The 22,544-nt window shown below is 42.9% G+C and overlaps 3 protein-coding genes across 8 annotated transcripts; 2 read left to right on the forward strand and 1 right to left on the reverse strand.

Annotated features, from left to right (window-relative positions):
- The first annotated feature begins 5,494 nt into the window (after nucleotides 1-5,494).
- On the forward strand, nucleotides 5,495-10,754 carry LOC133916705 (BTB/POZ domain-containing protein NPY4-like). Of its 6 annotated transcripts, none has more exons than XM_062360502.1 (5): nucleotides 5,495-5,665; nucleotides 6,260-6,990; nucleotides 8,076-8,145; nucleotides 8,551-9,711; nucleotides 10,009-10,754. In XM_062360502.1, exons 2-5 carry the CDS (start codon nucleotides 6,929-6,931, stop codon nucleotides 10,540-10,542), a joined length of 1,827 nt encoding a protein of 608 aa, XP_062216486.1. In that variant the 5' UTR covers nucleotides 5,495-5,665; nucleotides 6,260-6,928; the 3' UTR covers nucleotides 10,543-10,754. The 6 variants fall into 6 exon arrangements, with proteins under 6 accessions (XP_062216486.1, XP_062216489.1, XP_062216488.1 ...); XM_062360505.1 differs by lacking the exon at nucleotides 5,495-5,665 and adding an exon at nucleotides 5,705-5,835; XM_062360504.1 differs by lacking the exon at nucleotides 5,495-5,665 and adding an exon at nucleotides 5,866-6,155.
- Nucleotides 10,755-11,982: 1,228 nt separating this feature from the next.
- Nucleotides 11,983-12,741, forward strand: LOC133914832 (uncharacterized). The gene has a single exon (XM_062357830.1). The coding sequence runs from the start codon at nucleotides 11,983-11,985 to the stop codon at nucleotides 12,739-12,741; it is 759 nt and encodes a 252-aa protein (XP_062213814.1).
- A 6,572-nt stretch (nucleotides 12,742-19,313) lies between these two features.
- On the reverse strand, nucleotides 19,314-21,044 carry LOC133914445 (probable N-acetyltransferase HLS1). Its single transcript, XM_062357549.1, has 3 exons — nucleotides 20,773-21,044; nucleotides 20,456-20,607; nucleotides 19,314-20,355 (listed from the first exon to the last, which is right to left on the reverse strand). The coding sequence occupies exons 1-3, from the start codon at nucleotides 20,935-20,937 to the stop codon at nucleotides 19,506-19,508; spliced, it is 1,167 nt and encodes a 388-aa protein (XP_062213533.1). The 5' UTR covers nucleotides 20,938-21,044; the 3' UTR covers nucleotides 19,314-19,505.
- Nucleotides 21,045-22,544: the final 1,500 nt, after the last annotated feature.

Genomic DNA, 22,544 nt, shown 5'->3' on the forward strand with positions numbered 1-22,544 from the left:
GGGAGGAGTCGGTAGCGACGGAACAGAAGCCGAGGACATCTCTGGCTATTATATGTAAGGGCTATTTGTCGGTGTTTATAAAGCAGTTTTTTAACTAAAATTAGAAAAGTTCTACTATATAATAATTTTTATTTTTTAGTTTTATAAGTGAAATCTGTGGGAGTGATTCTTTAAAATGAACTAGAAGCTGAGGAGTTGAAAAAAATCAGTTTTCATTGATTCACTTTACACGTAGAATCGTTTTCTCCATATAGTTTATTCTATAAAATCACTTTCAGCTATAGAATCACTTTTATCAAAAAAATATTTTTCACAATAAATTTGAATCAGAGAGCTCTACCAAACATACCTAACTACTCTCTTTTAATTATGTATATATCACGATGCTTAGAGTTATCTTTTATATTTTTTTCTTTAAAAACTAACTCTCTAAATTTCTCCTTCAACTAAACAAAATTTTCCTCCGTATCAGCTTCATTTATATCTTTATCCATCTCTCTTATCTCTACATACTACAGTAATAAAAGTTACATGTTATCTGCGCCCAACAGAATTACCCTAAGCCAAGCCGCTTTCGCTTGGGTTGCCACGAGCGAGCGTGCGCAAAAGATCTCGGCCCTGGGCTTAAAAAATACCGGTACAAGGCACATGAACGGCGAGTTAGCTTTATCGATCGGATCGGTTGGAGGCACGCGGGTTGCAAATTTTGTATTTTCTTCCATCGAGTTGATTAAAATTTTAAAAATAAATTAAAAATTTACCTTCAAATAATTAAGTTAAGAAAAAAATTAAATATTGATCTAAAATTATCCACTAGATACCCATTTACGGGTATCCAGATCAAAGATGGATGGATGGATGACCATGGTGTTTACGTCCGTCCCTGGTTTTGTGTGATCTGGGGCCTGCTCTGCTCAACTGAAAAACAATTAGCTTTATTGGCCTGGCCTGTACTTAGTTTTAGTCACAGCATCCTTATGATTACTGGTTTAATCTTCATCGCTCCTGACAGTTGCTACCGCATGCACCCGTTAGATTTGCAACTGTCGGATGCACAGGGATCCCTTCGTCGGAGCAAGGTATTTCAGAACCTAGAGTTGACACTTGATCGGAGTATTTTTAAATGGAATTTTATAATCTGAGTTGAAAGTTTAATTATTTTGAGTTGAGGTACATGGTTCTCTCGTGCCAAAGTTCACCTTTTCGTGTTTGAAAGACGACTCCTCGTAAAAAGAAAAGGGGAGGAAAGAGGATGAAAGATTTGTAGTACAAGGTGCAACATTGGGCTCATCAACATTTACACCGGCGTGTTGATTATCATGACTTCATTGTTCGGATTGTTCCACCTTCTGAATAATTCATATCAACTTGTTTATTTTCAAAACCTATGTGTGTATTATCGTAATTTTGATTCATTGTCATAATTAGTTAGATCTTTTTTTTCGAGCCAGCCTAACAGCTCCCGACCAACGCATGCCTACTTCACTTGGTGGGAACTCAATACGTATGAATTGGTGATCCGTCTCAATCCAACAAAAACAGCCTAGGAAGCTATAGCCAAGATCTGATTAGGTTACATTTGTTTCAGCTAGAGACGATGGATTGTAGTATTTATCATCTCTAGCTTAAATAAATATGTAGCTTATAAAGTCATGTTGTAGCAATTTGGTAACACAACCACCCTGACGATGCCATTCGCGCTTTCACCCTCCTCCCTCTCCCCCAGAGTTGCCTGCCACCCTGTCCCTGGGAAGGAAATTCTGTGAGACCCGGTCTCACAGAAAGACCCTCATCTCTGCGTGACACGTATCCTGTACTTCTCTCACATATATTCAATCAGACCGTTGGATCCAGAACGAACGGTGTAGATCAGGGTCTCACGGAGGCCTTTCTGCAGAGGGTCTCATATAATTTTTTTCCCTGTCCCTGCCCTCGGACATGCCATCGCTGTTGTCATCCATGTGAGTGAGGTCCAAATCCACGCCATCATTTGGGGGCAGGTCACTGTCCACACCGAGCCACTCGCCCCCGAAGTCACCGTCGTCCCACTCGTCAGGGGGCGATGGGTTCGAGTGTCCACGGCGTGGGTGTGGTCGTCGTTGGGTTTTTGTTGTGGCTGCTCACTGCCTCGGTCCTTCCTCAATTCAGAGGGAGAAGAAAGAGCGAACATGTGAGATCCACATGGCAGAGAGACTGGAAGGGGATAAACAAATATGGCATTACATACTTTTTTACATCTAAAAGCAACAATTCAATTCCTTTAAAATCTGAGTTACCAAACAGTTATCAGCTTTTTAATCCTCAATTTTTTATAACTCACAATCTACGAAAGTATTTTTCGTAATCTTCAACTTAAACAGACATGACTTACACGGTAGCCTAGCATACCCAGCTCTGGCTCATTTTTTCTGCCGTAAGCCAGACCAAGTCCAATCGCAACCCACACCAGCAAAACATTTCTCAAAATAATGTATTGTTTAATGTATATGTATGCGTATAATCCATCTAAACCGATTTAAACTAATGTTTCATCCAAAAATAACAACAACTTTTATATTTGGAAAAAATAATAATTCGTTTCATTTTTGTGCTTCGGGCCTAACCTTTTCACATTGGACAGGGCTCGGGCCCCAGATTTCAACTTTCAACCGGTTTCAAAATGCGTCAGTAACCGCACGATATTCACGGTTACCGACCAATTCGCTGCGGTTCGCATTCAGAAATCGACCGGTTTTCGATTAAATTCAAATTTAAAATAAAAAAAAATAAAAATTTAATAATATTCGACTGATTTCTACTGAATTTCACTGAAGTACTGTTGAAAACCGTGAATATCGTAATAAATCATCGGGGCTCGATAATCGGTGTTGAATTGAATTTTGAAACCTTGCTTTCAAGACCAACTGATTTTCATACCCGGTGAAAGCTCGGCCCTACCCTGGCTTTGAACCGGTCTAGGTATAATGGACCAGACAGGCAAAGGACACGAGTGTACGGTGTGGGATCATGTGTTATGAAGAATTAGGTTATCGATGTAATTAGTAAATTAAAGTGATTTAGTAATAAGACATATATAGGGTTGAAAATGGAGCGGATATTTTCCGCTTCGTAACAGATAGTCTTACTCCGGATACGATACAGATAGTTTTGGTTCAGATACGGATACAAATATAGATATTTTTTATCCGGATATGGATAAGGAAACGGAAACGATATTTGGACTGGATAAAGATACGAAAATAGATATCTGGTTAGATTTAAAACAGATAATATCCGTTTTCAATTTTTCACTGGCCCGTTGAAGAGCAAGCCCATGACCATCACCAACAAAGCAACAACCCACCACAGCCCTAACTATTTAGAATTTTTCTTATGTGTGAAGTTATACTATATTATTATTTTTGTTGTTTTTATACATATAATTTAATTCTCTTATACATGAAATTATACTACATTGTTATTTTTATTGTTTTTATACGTATAATTTATTTTTTGTATGTGTGAAGTTATATTGTATTATTATTTTTGTTGTTTTTATATGTATAATTTAAGGGTCTTTATCATTTAACAGATATCCAGATCTATATTTATATTCGATTCATATTCATACTATATTTATTTCCGATACTATTTGTATTCATTTTCGTATATAAGATTTTTGTATTCGTTTTTATTTTCGGTTAAAAATACATATAAAAATACAAAACGACCATTATCCGTCTGTATCTGATTCGTTTTCACCTCTACGCATAGGTGATTTGCATATATTGTATATATATTAATTAGATATGCTTGTTGTAATATAGTAATATTTGTGATTTTGATATATGCAATACACTCTTATAAATAGTATTGTGTATACTGATATGTGTCTAGTTTGACGGAACTTATGCTCAAAATTGATAGTTTATTTTGTTTATGTACAGTTGTATCCTAAAGACAAACGTAGTTGATGAAAAGGATCGAGATATATATTGTAAATATATTAGTTGTGATTTTGATATATACAATACACTCTCATGGGTAATGTTGTATGAACTGATATGAGTTAAGTTTGCAGAAACTTATGTTCGAAACTAACTGTTTGTTTTGTTCATGTGTAGATGTGTTATAAGGATGAACATAGTTGATGAAAGAGATTAGGACTAGGTTTAATAAGAAACTAAGATCAAGAAAATTAGAAGGTCACTCATGACGTTTAAGATAGGAAATAATGCATGTAAAGATAATTGTACCAAATAATATAGATGTACAAGTTATGATGCGGTGAAGGTGATAACACCATAAAACATATATGTGAGATGTACAGCGGGCCAATTGATAATTTGCCATAGTTAGAAATAGATTTCACTTATTTGTCACTTTTAACCCACGGTCATAAATTCAGACGGTCTCATGTATTTATTGGCTTAGGTGACATTATAATTAAAGAGACTAAAATTTTAAATGACAAATCATCAATTTTTCCTAATGCGTGAGGTGTAGTACGGCCACACGAGCGCGACGGCCTGGATAATAGACCTTGTCATGTGCTTGGTTAAGCAAATCTCATGCATAGTGGAATGACAGAAGGCGGAGCACCGGCTTGGTAAAAAAGAGAGGAGAAAAATAGAGAATTCATTTAGGATTTGGGATTCCGTAAAAATCTTGATAGATATATCTTATGAACTTATTTGTAAAGATAAAATTTTGTAAGTTAATGGGTTATTGATTTAGTTCTTTCTCTTGAATCGTCGTTTTTGTTTCCGAGTTTTAATTCTAATAGATCTTTTGATTTAATATGATTTATCTTGCTTTGATCCATCCAAAATCATCAAGAGTATCTAGGTAAGGTTCTGAAAATTTTGATTGGATAAATTTTCGTAATTCTTGTATAACTAAAATTATGATTTAATCAATTTTCGTTACCAGCTGCCATAGTCTACTTACTATGGTCATAACTCTTGATCTAGAGATTATATTGATCTAATTTTTGTTGGATTAGTTCCATAACCATATCTATTTTCCGCAGTTCAAATTTGAGAGCAATCTAACTTATAGATGTTTATATTTATATACATCATTTTTAGTTACGTGATAGCAGTTTACCATCGTTCACCCATCTAATTACATTTTTAAGTAAGTAACACACAGCTACTCTGTGCATTCCATGGCCTGTAGCGTATAGCTGGAAAGACTGTAGCACAAATACCTATCACAAAAAAGCAGGGGAGAAAAAGGCATGAGAGTCACGGCCGGCCGGCCAACCTGCAGCAGGCGGCGCAGGACCGCGGCGAGAGAGCTTTCTATTCCCTCGCGAAAGCAGGAGGCGCGCACGCACAACGCACAGTCGCACAGTACGCTGCCCAACGAACCAAAGGCAACCAAACAAACCGAAGGCAAGGGCAAAGGCGAGCAGGAAAGCATTCCATCCAAGCGTCGCTGCTCCCTTGTTGCTAGGTTCTTGGACTCTTGCAGTGAGCCTCTTGCTCTTCTCCATTGAGTCGTCTCTCTCTCTCCATCGCTCTCCTCTTTCCCTTTAGCTGTTGGATGTTGCATCACTTCACCAGCTTCGTACTCAGAGAGATGGTGGCCGGCGTGGGCGCTTGAGGAGGCATGCTGGGGGCCGCCTCCTGAGCGCGGCGCAGCCATTGGAGGGGGAGAAGGAGGAAGGACACCTGCAAAGGTTTGATTGCCACACCACCGTCTTTTCCCCAGTCCCAACACCCACACAGGCGCACGCAGAGGAGAGGCAGAGAGACTAGCGCATGTGCACGCACACGATGCATGCACACACTTGCGTGGCTGCATCGGGTCAGGGGTGGCTCCATTGCTCGGAGGGGGAGTCTTCTCGGGGTGGGTCTCACACTGTTCCTCTTTCTTGGGTCATGGCTGATGCTGCCTTTGTTGCTGCGTGCCTTGTTGGGTACCCTGTTTTGTTGCCTTCTCTGTGGTTGCTATAAACCTTGATGCCTCCCACATTCTTCCTCGTGGCTGTCACAATGTGGCTACCGTTGCTGCGTGTTGATCGTTTCTTGATTCTTTTAAACATCCCCCCTCTCCCATGTACTACTATTTCTTTTCCCCTCGTCATCTCGGCATAAAACAGTGGGATCTTGGCATCCTGATAAGATTCTCCCGCACAAGCACAGACCGGAGTGAGCAAGTGGTTCTTGGTCTCTCCATTGCCTCCCCATATTGCATTTAAAAAAGATGATCGATGTCTCCTGCTTCAACTTGTTTAGAGTACCACTAACGTTAGATTTGGCCGTTGTTGCAGAGATCGTTAAGAGAGATCACCTGTGGGAATGGTGTGGCGAGGAATGTGGACTAGTTGTTTATGATGGTGCATTGGACACAAGATCCTCTGTGAATCTTGATATTTTAGAACAAGTACGGTCAGGAAAGAAGAGGTTATTGTACTAATCTTTTCTCAGATCAAGAAGGACAGGCAACTAACAAATAGCAGGGGGAGGTGGTGGTGTGTCAGCTTTGTGGGTGTCCCTCCCCTGGTTCATTGCCCCCCTCTCCTCTCCATATAGTTTACTTCTCCTGAGGTGCTTGTGCTCCTCCCCTTCTGGCCTCATTGCCTACGGTAGCATAAGTAGGCTGTGGTGGAGTGTGTTTGAAGCAGGAGGGCTGTTGCTGCATCAGAACCGATCTTGTTATTTGATTGTTTTCGTTCTACGAGTGTTCTCCTGGCTGGCCCCGGCATGTTGCGATATTTGGTCTTCTCGGCGCAGCAACCACCGGCGGAGTGACAACTTGTTCTTGTACTTCTTCTTTGCTCTGAGCCGTTTGCAGTTGCTGTTGCTGCTGCGGACAAGTATGGGATAGTAGTCTTATGCAGCGGTGTTCTTAGAAGTGTTGGACTGGTGGTGGCATCTGTGTGTGCATTGGACTAGAGGAGTGAGTGAAAAGCTGTAGGGTTGTTCTATCTTGTTTCAAGATGAAGTTTATGAAGCTCGGATCGAACCCTGATACCTTTCATGATGATGGTAACCAAGTCAGGTGACTGATCGCTTCTCTTGCTTGCTCTTTTACCTTGTTCTTACACATTCTTTCTATGTTATTGCCTTTCATCTCTACATTATCTCAACTGTTGGTCGTGGCAGTCATCACTATAGGTTTGAGCTTCAGTTAATTCTTCGAAAGTATTGCTTGCTGTATGCATGGAATATGCGATACAGTTTTTAGATTGTACATGTACTTGGAGAACCATAAAATGTTTAGAGGCATGGAAGTAAATTTGAGGAACAAAAATATCTTGTTTGGTTTGGCAAGTATTTCCCTGATTTTAAGCCTCTTGAGGGCTCATGCTATGCAAGATGCTATCTAACAATAAAATCTATTATGAATAATTGTCGTATCTTGTTAGTCATCATTTGCTCATAGTTTGTGGAATCTGCGTAGATATTCCAACATGGGCTTGCATGTTTTATTCAATGTCGTTTACTTCAGCCTTGGTTAGAGAGGAAGATCCACCCCTTTTCTCAGTCTGTAAAGAATATATTTGCCTGATATGAAGAAAAAACTAAACAGAACCATAGTCTTGGAGAAAACATAGTTCATAACTACAGAAAGGAAGAAAGGTATAGGACCGAAGGCTGGAAACTGATTTTAGAATGCTTCATTTAGCACAGATTTGTCTTGCATAGAATTTGGCTTATTTGTGTAGAAAAAGTCCTTTTGTACTAGCATTCTTTAGTCTTTTTTGTTTTGCAAAATGCATAGTTGGATACTGCTTTTCAGTTTAGGTTTCCTCGTATGCTTACTTCACAAGTTGTTTCCTACTTTTCTTAAAGCAACACTATACACCCCTTCTTTTTTTCTGGAAATGTGTATAGAAGATCAATGATATTTTGTTCATCCAACAATATGTGTGATGTACTGCTATATGCCCCCCTGTTTTATCAATTTATCTGTTCATACATTTTGGGTCATTTATAACAAATAAAAGCAATGCTCACAAGTTCTCAAGAGGATTAAGCTTGAATGCGAAATCAAAGGCTGCCTTTCTCTTCTAAAACATCAAGTGCTTTTTTGTATTAATAACTTTTTATTCCTTTACTTATGAGAACCGTTTATCCTTGCAGTATTGACGGAAGTGAATTGGTCAGTGACATCACTGTCCGTGTAGGGACTACAAAGTTTTACCTTCACAAGGTACAGACTGTTTTCTTTTTCATTCCTCTAATTTTTTACAGCTGCTTCCATAGGACTGTCTAGTAGAAATCACTTGTGCTTTGGGAGGTTATGACCTTTTTTTGAGGTTTAACATTTTCTTACCAAAATAGTCTGCTGCATACATGCTGTAAAGTCTAGTGAAGACGTGCCTAACTAGTTTTTTTCTGTCATATACAATTTGATATGTGAATTTTTGTCGCTCCTGTGGACGGGTTTTACTTCAGCTTATTGCTTCATATTGGTTCCTTTTTTGACACATGAGGGACTTAATTTAGCGTATTTAATTCTCATTATGCATTGTACAATTACTTGAGTGTGTTGTTTTTATCCTTTTCCTCGTTACTTAAACAATATTTTTCTGGTTTACATTTTGCAACCATACAGTTTCCACTTCTATCCAAGTGTGCTCGCTTTCAGAAGTTGATCCCAACTACTGGTGATGAAAATATTGAAATCCATATCCATGACATTCCTGGTGGTGCAAAGGCTTTTGAGATCTGTGCTAAGTTTTGCTATAGCATGATTGTCACACTCAATGCCTACAATGTGATCGCTGCCCGCTGTGCTGCAGAGTACTTGGAGATGAATGAAACTGTTGACAAGGGCAATCTGATCTACAAGATTGATGTCTTCCTCAGCTCAAGTATATTCCGAAGCTGGAAAGACTCTATTATTGTTCTTGGGACAACAAAGGCTCATTTACCTTGGGTAGAGGATCTTAAACTGGTTAGCCACTGCATTGACTCCGTTGCTTCAAAAGCCTCTATTGAGGTTTCAAAGGTTGAATGGTCATACACATACAATCATAAGAAGCACCCAACCGACAATGGCCATGATTCGCCATGGAATGGAGTCAAGCAGCAGCAGTTTGTTCCAAACGATTGGTGGGTTGAAGATCTGACAGATCTCGACATTGATTCCTACAAACAAGTCATAACAGCAATCAAAGCCAAGTGTATGGTGCCGAAGGATGTGATGGGCGAGGCAATTAAAACCTACACATACAAGAAGCTTCCATCGTTGAGCAAGGTATCAATGATCCATGGTGATGCAGAAGTCCGGGCAATGCTAGTTACCATCACATGCATGTTGCCATCTGAGAAAGGTTCAGTGTCATGCAGCTTCCTTTTAAAGCTTCTGAAGGCAACAAATCTGCTGAAATGTGGAGAGATGTGCAGGAAAGAGCTTATGAAGCGTATTGCACGGCAACTGGAAGAAGCATCAGTTTTAGATCTTCTGATCCCTACATTGGATGAGGATACCACTGTTTATGACATTGACATGATTCTTAGTATAGTTGAAGAATTTGTCAGACTAAATAATAAGAATGCCCAGAAACATAATGGTGGTGAAGTGAATGGTCATGTATTAGCTTCTAGTGCATCAATTATTGCAGTGGCTAAAATTGTAGATGGATATCTCGCAGAGGTTGCAAAGGACCCAAATATACCCGTTTTTAAGTTTTTCAGCCTAGCTGAGACAGTTTCAGGCAATTCAAGGCCAGTTCATGATGGACTATATCGTGCCATTGATATGTATCTGAAGGTATTGTTGCAACTACCTATTAAATGGCATAACCATTCTGAAAATCTTCATATGCATAGTGAATCGCTTCCTTATGCTTAGTTAATTAAGCATATACTACTGATGCATTTTGGATAGTGGTATTTTTGTCGGTGTTCAGGAATTTCTTTCATATACATAGCTGTTACTGTATGTCATGGGGATTAAGATATATTTCCATATGAATCCCATTTCTGGTGGTTCTAAAAAAAATTAGAGCTCAGTGATTCTAAAAAAATGAGTGGAAGTTAACATATTTCTCCCTTAATGATTGAGCAGGAGCACCCAAGCTTGGGCAAGAGCGACAAAAGGAGGCTCTGTGGCCTAATGGACTGCAAGAAGCTGTCACCTGATGCGTGCGCCCATGCTGTGCAGAATGAGCGCCTACCTCTGAGGATTGTGGTGCAGGTGCTATACCATGAGCAGACAAGGTCTTCTGCAGCAGCCACCATCCGAGCCGACAGCATTGGCACTGGCTCCTACGAGAGCTCAAGGTCAGGCGCCACAACAAACACTGAAGATGAGTGGAATGGAGTCATGGCCGTGAAAGACCTCAGCTTATCCAAGACTACAAAGTTAGGCAAGTGTGACACCGCCGGTACCGACGCAGAGAAGAACCATGGTGGCAACAAGGGCACCAATGGCAGGGCGAAAGGCGGGACGACACCGACGAAGGCGCTCGGGAACATGATGTCAAGCAAAGGGCAGGCTGGGGAGCGCAGCAGCTCGGATTCGTCTGACAGCGGCATCTTGCCGAGGCAGGAGCATCCAAAGAGGACTCCCGCAACGAGCGTGAAGTCGGCAGCTGCGTAGCTCGCTGCCTTTACTGAATGCTTAAGGAGCACGAGGTTTTAGCAGTCGTCTGTTCTCAATTATGAATGTTGCATAGGAACGAGGACTAATGTTTCACACGTCTGTAAGGATGTTATAATGCCAGGTCTGTTTTTAGGTGATCTTATTAGCGTGTAGAAGAGCTTGCCATGGAAGGTATGAAATCCTGTGTTCTTCGGTGAGGTTCTATGGGAATATTTAACCTTTTATCATTCTATTGGAATAGCAATTTCTCAATAAGGATGATAAATGGGTCTTTTTGAATATATGACAGTGGGTTCAGTAGCAATTTTGCTACTCACCGTCTGGTAGGTGGAAAAAAATCAAATGTCCCGGTTTTATGCGTTACTCGTAGTGTTATAAGAAGCCAACTTCGTTAGAATTGAAACATAACTATTCTGCAACAGTGAAATCTGAGTCCCACTGAGATCGGTCAGATTGTTTGAACTGATCATCTGATCACAGTAACTTATAGCTCGACATTTTATCTTGAGTAAAGGAACCTTAGCCGACTAGCACCCGGAATCAGCCGATTGACGTCTGAGCTATCTCAGATCATACAGGATGGTGACCTATCAGGCACCAAGGATCCAGATCTCACTGGATGCACTTGAACTAGGCCAACAATGATCAAGACACTTATATTGGCGCCGAATTATAAAGGTGAATAGATACTAACGAGTCATAAGGTATATGCTTTGCTAGTCACATGATCAAGTTGATATCAAATCAATGGCGAAGCTAGAGCGAAATAGAAGGGGGGGGGGGGTGCAAGATCATACCCATGCACAGATTTACGCTCGACATCAGGCTATGCGTCCTACTGTGTGTGTAGAAATTTGAGCCGTGAGAGTACGATAGAGGTAAAATTCTGAGGTTAACATTGATTTTCGATTTTTGTGTGGGTGCATTTGCACCCCTGCTCTCCATGTACCTTCGCCTCTGGATCAAATGCACAAATCAAATGGTCAAATTTGTGCAGGAAGCTTCTAACCAGAAATGGTGCTTGGGCATCTGCTAATTGAACGACTCATATCAGTCCGGACCATTCAGGTTTCTGGCTCATATCGATGCTCGATCATGGCAACGTGAGCCATCCAATCCAAGATCAAAATGGCACAGGCAACCTTTTCAATGTATCTACGATGTCTCATAAAAACTGAAGGCAATATCCCAAAACTAACTTAAGCCCTTTGTACCCTAGGAAACTAGGGTTTACTATCCTCTCTGACGGCGGCCAAGAGTCCACCAAAACTTCCCGATCGGAATCGATTTCAACACCGATTCCGATTGGATCTTAGGTTCTACGACGTCTACATAGTAAGGGAGATCATGAGAGAACTCCTTACGATCCTTCCTTGCGACACAATGGAGGGAGAACGAACGAGATAGCGCTCGGCGAACTCAGACACGGGTTTGGCAATGAAAAGTAAATCGTCGACTTTGGCTAAATCAGAAGATGGTGGCTTTGTAGAGCCGGCGCCGATTGATGTGATGCTCAAGGGCCTGGAACTTCGTGATGATGAGGAGGAGGACGTGGTGCTAGACGAGGATCTGGAGAAAATTCAAGAAGATGCGAGATGGCTAGCCCTGGCACATGTGCACACTGAGAAGAAATCTAGTCATGGTTCGTTGTTTGGAAACATGAGATCGGCATGGAATTGTGCTCAAGAGGTAGAGTTTAGGGCTTTGGAGAACAATCTGTTCTCAATTCAATTTCACTACTTGGGAGATTGGGAGCGTGTGATGCAAGAGGGTCCGTGGATCTTCCGTGGATGTCATGTTCTTATTGGAGAGTATGATGGATGGGCTGAACCGGAGACAGTGGTGCTAAATACTTATCCTGTATGGGTGCAGGTCCATGATCCCAAGGAGAAGATGAGAACGAGTAGCATCGCCATGCATTTTGCCTCTCTGGCGGGCAAAGTCATTAAATTGGATGAAGCTTTGGTGAAAGGACATGGGAAGGGAGTCAAAGTAAGAGTTTTAATGGATGTACACAAGCCTTTGACCAGGTGTACAGGCCTCACGGTGAGGAAGATGAAACAATATTATCGGTTGATGTACGAGAAACTACTAGTGTTCTGTGGTGTTTGTAGGCTGGTTGGACATGTAACAAAGGAGCATGCTGATGGTGTGCATGCTCCAGATGCAATTAAGTACCCCCTCCCCCTTCGCTGATTGCACCGGAGTGGAGAAGGGATGAGCCTTGGATGGCAACGGGAGGAAGACGTCGTGGACAGGGCCGTGGTTGGGGTGGCCGAGGTTATTTGATGTATTCCAATTTCTCGGATGACCATGATGGAGTGAAGGAGGAGTTAAGGAGTATTGCATTGAGTCCAAGCAAAAGTGGTTTGAGGAGTTCGAGCTCGAATACATCAAGCAAGAGGAGATTGACGCTGGAAGATAAAGGGGAAAATGGCGTCGAAGCCTCATAGTACGAGGATTGCGATGGCACAGGGAAGGATGTTATTATGCAACTTGAGGGTGTAGGACCCTCAGGTGAGGAGGAGGAGCAGCTAGACGAAAATCAAAAGAAGGCGAGGGATTACAAAAGGCACAAAATGACATCAACCAACCCAAAAATTGACTTGGCAACATCAGCGGGCTCCCTCGAGGAGTCGACGGGCCTAATGTATCTCATGTCTTGGAACTACCGGGGTGTGGGGAATTGCCAGACAATTCAAGATTTATTGGCCTTAGTGCGGGCCAATCACCCTAAGATGGTGTTTCTGTGTGAAACTAGACAATCAAAGGAAAAAAAATGAAGAGATTGAAGTGGAGACTTGGCATGCGAGGTTTTGAGGGGGTAGGTAGTGATGGGCTCAGCGGTGGCTTGGCTTTGTTTTGGGAGGAACAATTGCACATTGAAGTTCTTGGCAAGAGTAATAGGTACATTGACGTCTGTTGTCGGGAGAATGTGGGACATCAACCATGGAGAGCTACTTTTGTGTATGGAGAACCAAGAGTGGAGAATAGGCATTTGATGTGGAGTTTGCTGGCAGATTTGAAGGCTTAATCAAGTCTGCCTTGGATGGTCGTGGGGAGCATTTCATGGCTTGTCTTAGATCGAGCAGTAGATGATGGCATTTTGGGATGTGTTAGCAACATGTGAGTTAACTGATTTGGGCTTTTCTAGTGTACCATTCACGTATGATAACCATCAGAGCGGCCATAGGAATGTCTTAGTATGTTTGGATCGAGCATGTGCTGATGTGGAATAGCGAGATATGTTTAGCACTGCGGCATTGGTACACCTTATGTCTCCTAGGTTGGATCATTGCCCAGAGTTGCTAAAACTAAAAGAGGAGGACATTGCTAGGCCTAGAGGACGCTTGAGGAGGTATGAAATCATGTGGGAAAGAGATCTGGCTTTGCCCAAGATTGTTAGCAATGACTGGGACAAAGCAATACCTTCAGGTAGTCTTGATGATGTGGCTCAATCCTTAAAATATGTGATGAAGGATCTGCCAGAATAGAGCTCAAGTAATTTTGGCAATGTTCTGAAGGAGTTAGAAGTTTTGCGTAAAGAGCTTGAGAATTTGCAGATCTCGGGAGCAGAAAGAAGGGCACTAAGAGAGAAATGTGATCATATGAATGAACTTATTTATCGCAAAGAGATGATGTGGTTGCAACGGCCAAGGATCAATTGGCTCAGTGAAGGGGATAGGAATACAAAATATTTTGAACAAAAGGTGGTGTGGAGAGCTAAGAAGAACCACATCCGAAAATTGAAGTTGCCGGATGGGGCATGGTGTGATGTGCCGAGTGACATGGAGAAAATGACATCATCATATTTTCAGGAAGTTTATACTGAGGATCCGACCTTGCAGCTTGATTCAGTGCTGCAATTGTTTGGTATTAAAGTGACAGAGGATATGAATGACATACTGTGTAGGGACTTCTCAGAGAAGGAAGTTTCTGATGCTTTATTTCAGATCGGTCCCCCAAAGGCACCAGGGCTGGATGGTTTTCTGGCTAGGTTTTATCAACAAAATTGGGGAGTTATGAAGATGAGATAGTAGCTGCAGTTTTGGCCTTTTCAGGGATGGTGTTATGTTGGATTGTGTGAATGAAACAACAATTGTTTTAATCCCAAAAGTATCATAGCCGGAAAGTTTAAAATATTTCCGTCTAATTAGTTTGTGCAATGTGTTATACAAGATTGTGTCGAAGTGCCTCATGACTCGGCTTACGCCTTTGCTGGAGAATATTATATTAGAATATCAAAGCGCGTTTATTATTGGCCGCTTGATTTTTGATAATGCCATTGTAGCTTTTGAATGTCTGCATTTTATTCAGCATGACAATGATCCGAAGGCTCCATATTGTGCTTACAAGCTGGACCTTTCGAAGGCTTATGATCGAGTGGATTGAGAATTTCTCAAAAAGGCAATGTTGAAGTTGGGGTTTTCAGAAAAGTGGATGAGATGGATTATGCAATGTGTAACTATGGTGAGCTATTATGTGAAGTTTAATGGCCAACTTTTGTAGAGCTTTAAACCATCAAGGGGATTACGCCAAGGTGACCCATTGTCTCCTTTCTTATTCCTCTTTGTCGCTGATCCTTTGTCGGCTTTGATTCAAGAGGTAGTTGCTGAGAGAGGGCTCCAGCCGATTACTATCTGCCCTACTGCCCCTTCGGTATCTCATCTGCTTTTTGCAGATGATACCCTACTGTTCTTCAGGGCTGATCATGTACATGCCCTGTTTCGTTGGGTGCCTAGTGGGTTGTGGGCATCGTTACATGATGACCATGCACGTACGATACGAGAGATCTTAAAGATTTTTGACCGCACCGATCAATCTCGCCGTTTGACCTCAAGATCTTAAAGGCAATCGGTGCTCACTATGTCCGTTCGGTGGACCGTTTTTGTTGTTGTTAAGATTCGTATTAAAAAGATAGTTAAAAATATATGAGATAAGTAAAAGAACTAACAGATAAATGAGTATTAAGGTGAAGAGATGAACGTCGAGATAACCCTTGTGTTAGCATAGCTAGTGGAGTTGCTTTTCCAATTTTCTGCATGTCTTCCACACACGTGTTCTGGCTCCGCATACGCTCATCGTGTTGTACCGTTGAAACGAGTCAACTTCAGAAAGGTCTAAGCACAACCTCAGCATGTCGTGCAGTCATCATACCGTGTCGGTCCAGGCACGGGCCTGTTTCATATCATCTGACAACGTTTACATATTTATCTTTTATCATCTCACACTTATATCTCTCATGCTCCTACATCTCTCTCATGCTCTATATCGTCTAACAATACTTACATATTTATCTTTTACTATCTCGCACTTGTCTCTTATACTTACATATTTATCTTTTACTATCTTTCATCAAACAAATAGAATCTTAGTACCTCATATTTTGTATCTGAGAGATTAAATGATAAACACAGAAAAATGATCATATAGATTGTGCATGCTCTTTTCATGTAGTGACGGCACGGGCTCGGCTCAAACTATCGTGCCGTATTGGCACACCCACCATGCCAAAATCGTAGACACAACATGACTCTCGTGTTCATACCGTACCGACTCGATCTAAAATAATTCCTATCGTGTCTTACTTTGAGCTGTGCCAAAATGTCATGCCGTGGCCGGCCTAAGTCCTGACTGACTAGGCAGAGCTTGCAACCCTTATTCGTTAGCCAAAGTTCAGCACGCAGTGTTGTTTATCACTGGAAACCGCTCGAATCAAATCAACCGATCTTTTATTTTATTTTTCGGGATGGATCGAAGGGAAACAGTTTCCTATAAATTAACCACGAGGTTAGGAAGCAACAATAAGAGTGGATGGCAAAGAGCATCAGGTTTTCAAAACCGGTGCGAGTTTTAAAGGCATCGTGTATGCATGCATGTGCCACATAGTAATCGGACGTACGGCTCGTAGAGGCCTGCAACGCTAGTTCGCACATTTATCACGAATAGACACCGGCTGATCCTGATCGGCAGGCACGAACATTTGCGCATCCGTTGAGACACGTTTTGACAAAACTATGTCTTGTTTATATTTAACGAGTGGTTGATAAGTTTTTTTTAGTTTATTGAATTTTAAATTATTTAAGTTTAGTTTGAGTATTTTGATTATGAATAATTGTGTGCTCAGTGCCAGACAATCAAAGAGGTGGAGTGGAGTTAAGGTTAATCCTAGCTATATACGTAGAGATCAAGCAAAGTATAAAACGGATGATGAAGACGGCGTGTTCACAAAGTTAAACGAAAGGAATATCGATGCTAATGTAAGATGGCCCGAGCAATTGGGAGTGGGAGAGATTTGTTGACAGTCAGGATCGTAAGATAAAGTACATGTGTCGATATTAGATCGTTCGCTTAAGGTGTAAGTAAGTAGCGAGTTAAGTTTTGAGGAGCGTACTGAAGATTTCACGATTATACCTCAAAACCGTATGAGAATTAGAGGAGTTTGTGACCCTATCGTGAAGCTTGCGTCGAGATGAAGCTAAGTCGTGAAGATATCGTGGCTGTTCAATGTACGGAGCAAGAAATAGACTAAAATACCCTTGATGGTAGGCATGAGTGTATTATAAGAGAGTGGTATTTTAATAACAAGCTAGAAAACTTAGACGTCAAATTTTCTATCCTATAAATAGATAAGCAGGGTTATAGAAAAGTTGAAACTAGTCACTTAAGCTCCTTAAGTGACTAGTGTTAGAATTTTAGTGCAGAGAAAGATAAATACTTAGCCCATATAATAGATGAGAGTTTTTGAGAGAAAAATATTTATAATCCACCTAAAATAGGATTGATCTTTTTTAGTAATGAAATTTATAATTTTTATATGTTTGCATTCTACTCTTTCTAGTCTCTCTATTGATTCTCTTCTAAGTTTACAAGTTTTCCTTTTTCGGTTATAATTTTCTCGTTGATTTTCGTTTTTGGTTTTATATTACGATTTTTCAACCTTAGAAAGTTATTCTTCTGGTTGGCAAAGGTATAAACGTTTATATACTCATATATTTAAGAAAATTTTGAATTTAGATATCTCTAGACCATCAATTTGGACAGCGGTCACTATCTTTTTATTTTATCTTTGTTCAAGTTTTAAGTTTTTATGTTTAAAAATATATATGATGGTCTTAAATAAAACTTATGATTCATATTTTATTTATAGAGTTATATTACTTAAAATTTTCTTTCTTACTTAATCTCTATAACATTTATGCTACTATTTATACATTTTTTAAAAATATTAGGTAAATAAAAAATAGATAATGTATTACATAAGAATTTTATAAAATATCTATTCACACTTCTCTAATAGTCGATGCCGGTCCTATACGCATTGTCTGAGAGAATCGAGTCGAAATTTGGACGAAAATGGTTCTGTAGAATCGGCCGTCCATCCGTGCGTGATGACCCCGATGAGCTTTTTAGCCAGTTCCCGTGCTATCGCGCCACGGATATTATCGTCGAGCGGAGAGCCCTTTTGAGTGGTGGCCGATGGACGTTCGCTCTTAATTGAATTCTGTTACGTGCAGCGTACGGCATTACATGATTGACCTGTCGTTTGTGACTGGACTTGATAGATACTTACATGGCTTAGGCGACGTTTGGATCCTTGCGGGCCGCTCGTCTCTCCTTCCCGGGATAGTCGGTCAGTTGCATACGTTTAGTTTGTTTGCTAGTTGTCTTGGTACTCGCACTTTCTAGTGTTTTTTTTGCTAGCTGTTGGACGAGGCAAATTAGCTCTCGGTCGCTGGCGAGCTAACGTTGCTCCGAGCGAGACGAGCAAAAACAAATGCGCCCTCTTAGAGCATCTCTAACTGATTCATATTAAGATACAAATTTTTTTTCTAAAGTGAATTTTGATTGTTTTAAGTGCTACAACGGTTTTTCTTTCACAATTTCTGTTACGAAGAAATTTAAAGATCATTCTTTTTAGAACGGAATTATCTCTTCTTTCTTTTCATGAATCCTTTCGAAAGAAAACTGTTACAGATAAGAGAAAATACCTTCATTTCGTTTCCTTACTGATTACACTCCCCGTTCATATTCCTTTTATTTTTTCTTATCTCCAACAGACTTTCTTCGAAAGGATTCGTGAAGAGAAATGAGAGAGAATACCGTTCTGAAGGGAATGACATTGAGAATCACTTCGCGACGAAAACTACGAAGAAAAACTATTAGGATGCTGAAGAAAAAAATATCTTCGTAAAGAAATTCTGGACTCTGACGGAAATCTATTGGGATGATCTTACCTTTGGATTTGCTGCCCGTACCATGCCCGCTGCTGCGCATCGCCGTCGCAAGTGCAGGTGCCTGAAGATAAACGAAATGCTGCGCCGCGACAAACCCAGTCATTGCTCTGCGTGCGCTGCAAAACAACCGGTGGAGAGCAGCTCCAATTGGCGGTCGTCCATCGGCGTTTCCTGTTACACGACGCCCCGACAATCCGTTACCATTTTTGGACAATATTCACGCCTACGCTAAGTAGCGCACACACGGACATGCACACCGGCCGCTGCACAGTGCGCAACGTATTCGGAACGAGCAGCCATGGCCGGTCAAAAGAGCAAAGCACGCTAAGGTGCCAGGAGCTAGCCCTATGAGCCATTCCATCACGCATTGATTCGCTCGTGATCATCGGCTCCATCTCGCACAGCGCAGCGGCGAGACAAGGCCATCAGTTGATATCGCGCACAAAGATATTCGTGGTTGGATGGACCACACACTTGTCGTGGAGTAGAATGCAGAGAAAACACGGAGGACAAAGTAGGAGAAGAGACATGTATCCACATGATCGATTCCATTGCCGTACTTCCTGATTCTACAAAAGACAGTTATCCTATGAAATCTCGCCTTCTAAAAGTAAGTAATAACTATGGAAATTAAGTGCTAAATTTGAAGGCAAAAAGATCACAAAGTCCAGAGGGCCAAAAACCAGAGTGCTAGTTCTACTTGCAAGCGGTCGCTAGCCAGAGTCACACCTCCCTGGGGTCCACGAAGATGGAGTTGCCGGGGGCCGACCTGGCCCAATCCCATCCGTCCGCGTGGCCGCCGCCGCCGAGCCGCTTCATGCACCACAGGTCCTCGGTGCACGAGAGGCGGCGCCAGTGCGGAATGCGGCGCCGGAGGGGATCGCAGGCCGCCACCTCCATGGCCACGGCCGCTGCCCTGCCGCGCGCCATGTTGACCATAGACGCGAAGAGCGCCTCCGCGGCCAGCGCCGCGTCGTCGCCGTCGCCGCCGAGGCCGTACACGAACCACCCCGCGAACGGGCGGAAGAAGTTTGGGATGGACGGGACGCGCATCCACTTGGCCACGCGGTCCAGCGCGCGACTGGCGGCCGCGGCCCCGCGGCGCAGGCGTGACGCCCCGCGCACCTCGAGGCGGAACACGCCACCGCAGTCCCACGCACTCGCCACCGCCCACGACGTGGGCGGCGACGCCAGGAAGTGTTCGATCCCGCGCCACTCGTACCCGTTGTCGACGACCGCCAGGAACGTCCCGTGGGAGAGCTCATTGTCGAGGACGGCGCCGATGTCGGCGGGGAAGAACTCGACCTGAGCGAACCGTCGGCGATATAGCCGCTCGGCGTCACGGGCGCCAAGCCGAACGATAGCGGCTCGGCGCGGCGCCCGGAGCCTGTGCGAGTGCACGGGGTGCACGAGGAGCGACGGCGTTCGGAACTTGGAGTAGCCACACCGGCTGGTGAAGAGCCGCACCGACGCCTCGTTGGACTTGTCGGTGGCCATGTACGCGTACTCCGCGCCCTTAAGCTCGAACCACTGCTCCAGATGCCGCACCAGCCGCAGCGCGATGCCCATCCTCCTGCATGCACACGCGCCATAAGTTTTCTTCGCGACACCGCAGTGATCGATGCTACTGTGCACAACTGTCGCGAATACAGAGAAGAATCTGACAAGTTTACCTGTGGGAAGGCGCGACGCGGAGGCCGAGAATGTAGCCGACGTTGGCGAAGGCGGGTTGTCCAGCTGGGCGGCTCTTCCCGGTGGCGACGGACTTGACGGTGCCTCGGATGAGGCCGACGATCATGCCGCCCGGCCCGGACGTCTCAGCTACCTTTCATGTCCAAATCAACACACTTCACAAAAGCAACCCACTACCAGCAGATTGATCGAAGAATCAAACAAGCAGCGCTAGCTAGCTACGTGCAACCGTGCAATTAAGCAGCCGCGCGCGCACTCGTACGTGGCATTGACGCGTACGTTCGTGGTGTATACGTACCAGCATGAGGTAGGCCGGCGAGCGGCGGATTCGCGCGACGGGGTCGCCGAGCATGTCGGCGTGCAGCGACATCCCGCCGGCCGGCCCGACCTCGCACTCCCGGTCGACGGCCTCCGCGCCGTCGCGGTCCGTCGATGGGTCGTACTCCCGGATGACGACCACCATCCCTTCCTCCTACACGTCTCTCATGGTACCGATCGCAGCCATAATCTCTACTTGGTATCTACCTGTAGTTGCACCATTTGCTCATCACGAGTTCATCGGCAGGGAGGGAAAGGTGTGCCCATGTAGCGCATATATATACCCCGCGACGAAACCTATCTGAAGGTAAGATTTGACTAGACCACGTGGACGTTTACATTAAGACTTATACTAAGAAAGTAAATGAAAAAAAATCATAGAGTAGATAAAAAATCAATAAATAAATAAGTATCATATGAGATAAACAACTAATATAATATGAATGTCCATATTCTCTCATTCTCTCATGAAATTGCCTTTTCCAAAGCTACCCTAACCCGTAGCTTTCTCTTTTTCAAACTACTATCATAAAACCGTTCAGATTTATGAGGTTAAAAGTTTTAATCTCAGAAACCCACACATGTAGTCATGCACTGATTGATCGCACGTGTCCCTTACATTCTCTCCTCTCATTGTGAATCATGTGTGGGGCAGGTCGAGGAAAGGGCCCGCTCGGGAGATTGGAAAGCTAGAGAGGGCATGCATGAAGCATATGATGAGAGGGAGAAGAGTGGAGATATAGACAATGTAGATTTAAGTGTGTAAGATTATGCAGAGTTGTATTTCTAGAGGAGAGCTATGCCTTTTAGATTTCTCTGAAATTTAGCTGCGGCCGCATCCAATCCTGTGGAGCTTGCTTGGTTGCCGGTGGCCCGTTGCGCGGTAATTAAATATGGCGCCGGCCGGGGCGGTAGTGGAGCATATAATTGGTGTGCGGGATTAACCCTGCATCACGTGTAGCTTAAATTCTTGCGTTAGTGGCAGTGGCGACAGTGCGCTAACCGGCCCCTTTCCTACACGTACGCTTTTTGCCTGGTTTGGATGTTCAGGTTTGTGCCCCTTCGGCGAAAAGTTTGCTACGGAATGGGAGTACGTAGCGATCGCAAAGGCTCGGGCCTCGGGCTATAGCAGTGTTACGACACCAACAACGGTCGGTTTTACCATGACGTTGCCAAGGAATGGATTTCCGAGTCAGTCAAAAGGAAGGCATGCATGCAACGACGTGATCTCTCCACAAGGCGGCAACTCTCTGATAGTTAACCTTATCTGGCCAGTTTAGAATAGATTTTGCATTGCCAAGCTGTTCAAGCATCCAACTTGTAGGTTCTCTGAAGGCGATCAGCCCCTATTTGTTTTATCAACTTGCATTGTCCCTACACAAGCATGCTCAGACAAAAGCTATGTATAGGACAAGTTCTGTCAGGTTACATGACAGAGGTGTTTTTTTGGTCAAACATAGAACTTGGACTTTTTTCGTCTATTGAGTAGGACCCGAACAGAGAACCGACTTCTACTTTTAGGGTGTGATTGTTTATATGCACTGAGAACTATCTGATTCGACGGCTAAATATAAATTTAGAGAAACGTGTTCAGTTATCTGCATATACTATTCTAGTCTAGTCCGACAGATACAAATATGCACTCGTAGTCTGACCTCACGTATGCAGGTTTCTGCATCTGTTTATACAGACGGGTCGGTTCACTTGTCAGTGTCAAAAAATTATCTTCATATGAGCAACCAATCATAATTT

Source organism: Phragmites australis, chromosome 4 (assembly GCF_958298935.1).
Source record: "Phragmites australis chromosome 4, lpPhrAust1.1, whole genome shotgun sequence".
Taxonomy (NCBI): domain Eukaryota; kingdom Viridiplantae; phylum Streptophyta; class Magnoliopsida; order Poales; family Poaceae; genus Phragmites; species Phragmites australis.